Source organism: Dinoponera quadriceps, unplaced genomic scaffold (genome assembly GCF_001313825.1).
Source record: "Dinoponera quadriceps isolate SergipeBrazil2010 unplaced genomic scaffold, ASM131382v1 scaffold11361, whole genome shotgun sequence".
Taxonomy (NCBI): Eukaryota; Metazoa; Arthropoda; class Insecta; order Hymenoptera; family Formicidae; genus Dinoponera; species Dinoponera quadriceps.
The window spans coordinates 1-1,053 of record NW_014565101.1 but is presented as its reverse complement, the minus strand read 5'-3'; the positions used below and the strand labels follow the sequence as shown (position 1 = coordinate 1,053).

At 30.4% G+C, this 1,053-nt stretch overlaps 1 protein-coding gene across 1 annotated transcript; it reads right to left on the bottom strand.

The window, feature by feature from the left end:
* Positions 1 to 134: 134 nt before the first annotated feature.
* On the bottom strand, positions 135 to 1,044 carry LOC106751330 (piggyBac transposable element-derived protein 4-like; the record flags this gene model as incomplete). Its single annotated transcript, XM_014632213.1, has 2 exons — positions 135 to 367; positions 939 to 1,044. Coding segments are annotated over 2 exons (339 nt in total), but the record flags the coding sequence as incomplete, so codon positions are not given.
* Positions 1,045 to 1,053: the final 9 nt, after the last annotated feature.

The following is a 1,053-nucleotide window of genomic DNA, read 5'->3' as shown; positions in this document are numbered from 1 at the left end:
CGATTTTATTTTAGAAAATGAACAATTTTATTAGTAATATTTACACAGTTACTCAACATAAACATATATTTACACATAATAAACGACAAACTTAGAAAAAAAATCAAATATTTATAGAAATTAAAAATTTTAACTGTTGCTGTTGTGTGATATTCAGGAAAACAAGGAACAACGCATAGTAGCACTTTGCACGTCGGACACCAGTACCGAGATTCTTTTCTAATATTTTTTTTATAACAAACAGAACATCTTCGCAGAGGATTTTTTGTTGTNTAATCCGGGAAATGTTTCTCGATCAAGCGTGAAACATTAGATGTCATTGGGCGAGATTGTGATAATTTTTGCGATTCGATGGGATACGATGCAACTGTATCCTCAATATATTCTAATTAAAAGTTTACTCTGGTTAATTTTCCACCATTCTTTTTATACATTAAATATGAATTTAAACATATAACATCTAAAAAGTGGAGAAATATTTTTTTTATAATATTTCTTTGNTTTATTATTATAATCGACAACTACTTCGGGAACTTTTTTTATTACATTTCTTTTTTCTATCTCTACGATGTTGTCGTTATGGACGCTACTTACAAGATAACCTTCCCTATTATCTTGTCATTTCAATAACATGATTTTATTTTTAAATTTTGCAACATATTCGCCTTTTTTGATACGCGTTTCTCTAACTTCTTTACAAATGCCAATTCTGTTTTTTCGAATTGTGCCAACAACGTCCGTTTTATGTGCACACAGTTTCTCTATGAGTGGAACACTAGTGTACCAATTATCTAAATAAAGTCTACATCCACGTTCTAAAAGTTCATCACATAATTGAAGGACAATACGAGCTGAAATGTTAAATTCTGAATACCGTGGATCATAATCGGTTTCTTTTCCTGTATATATATAAAAATTCCAGATATAACTCGATTCACTCTTGCATAGGACAAAAAATTTTATCCCAAACCGACTTCTTTTTGAAGGTACATATTGCTTCCATAATAACCGCCCTTTCCACATTAGCAACGATTCATCAATGCAGATATCCAT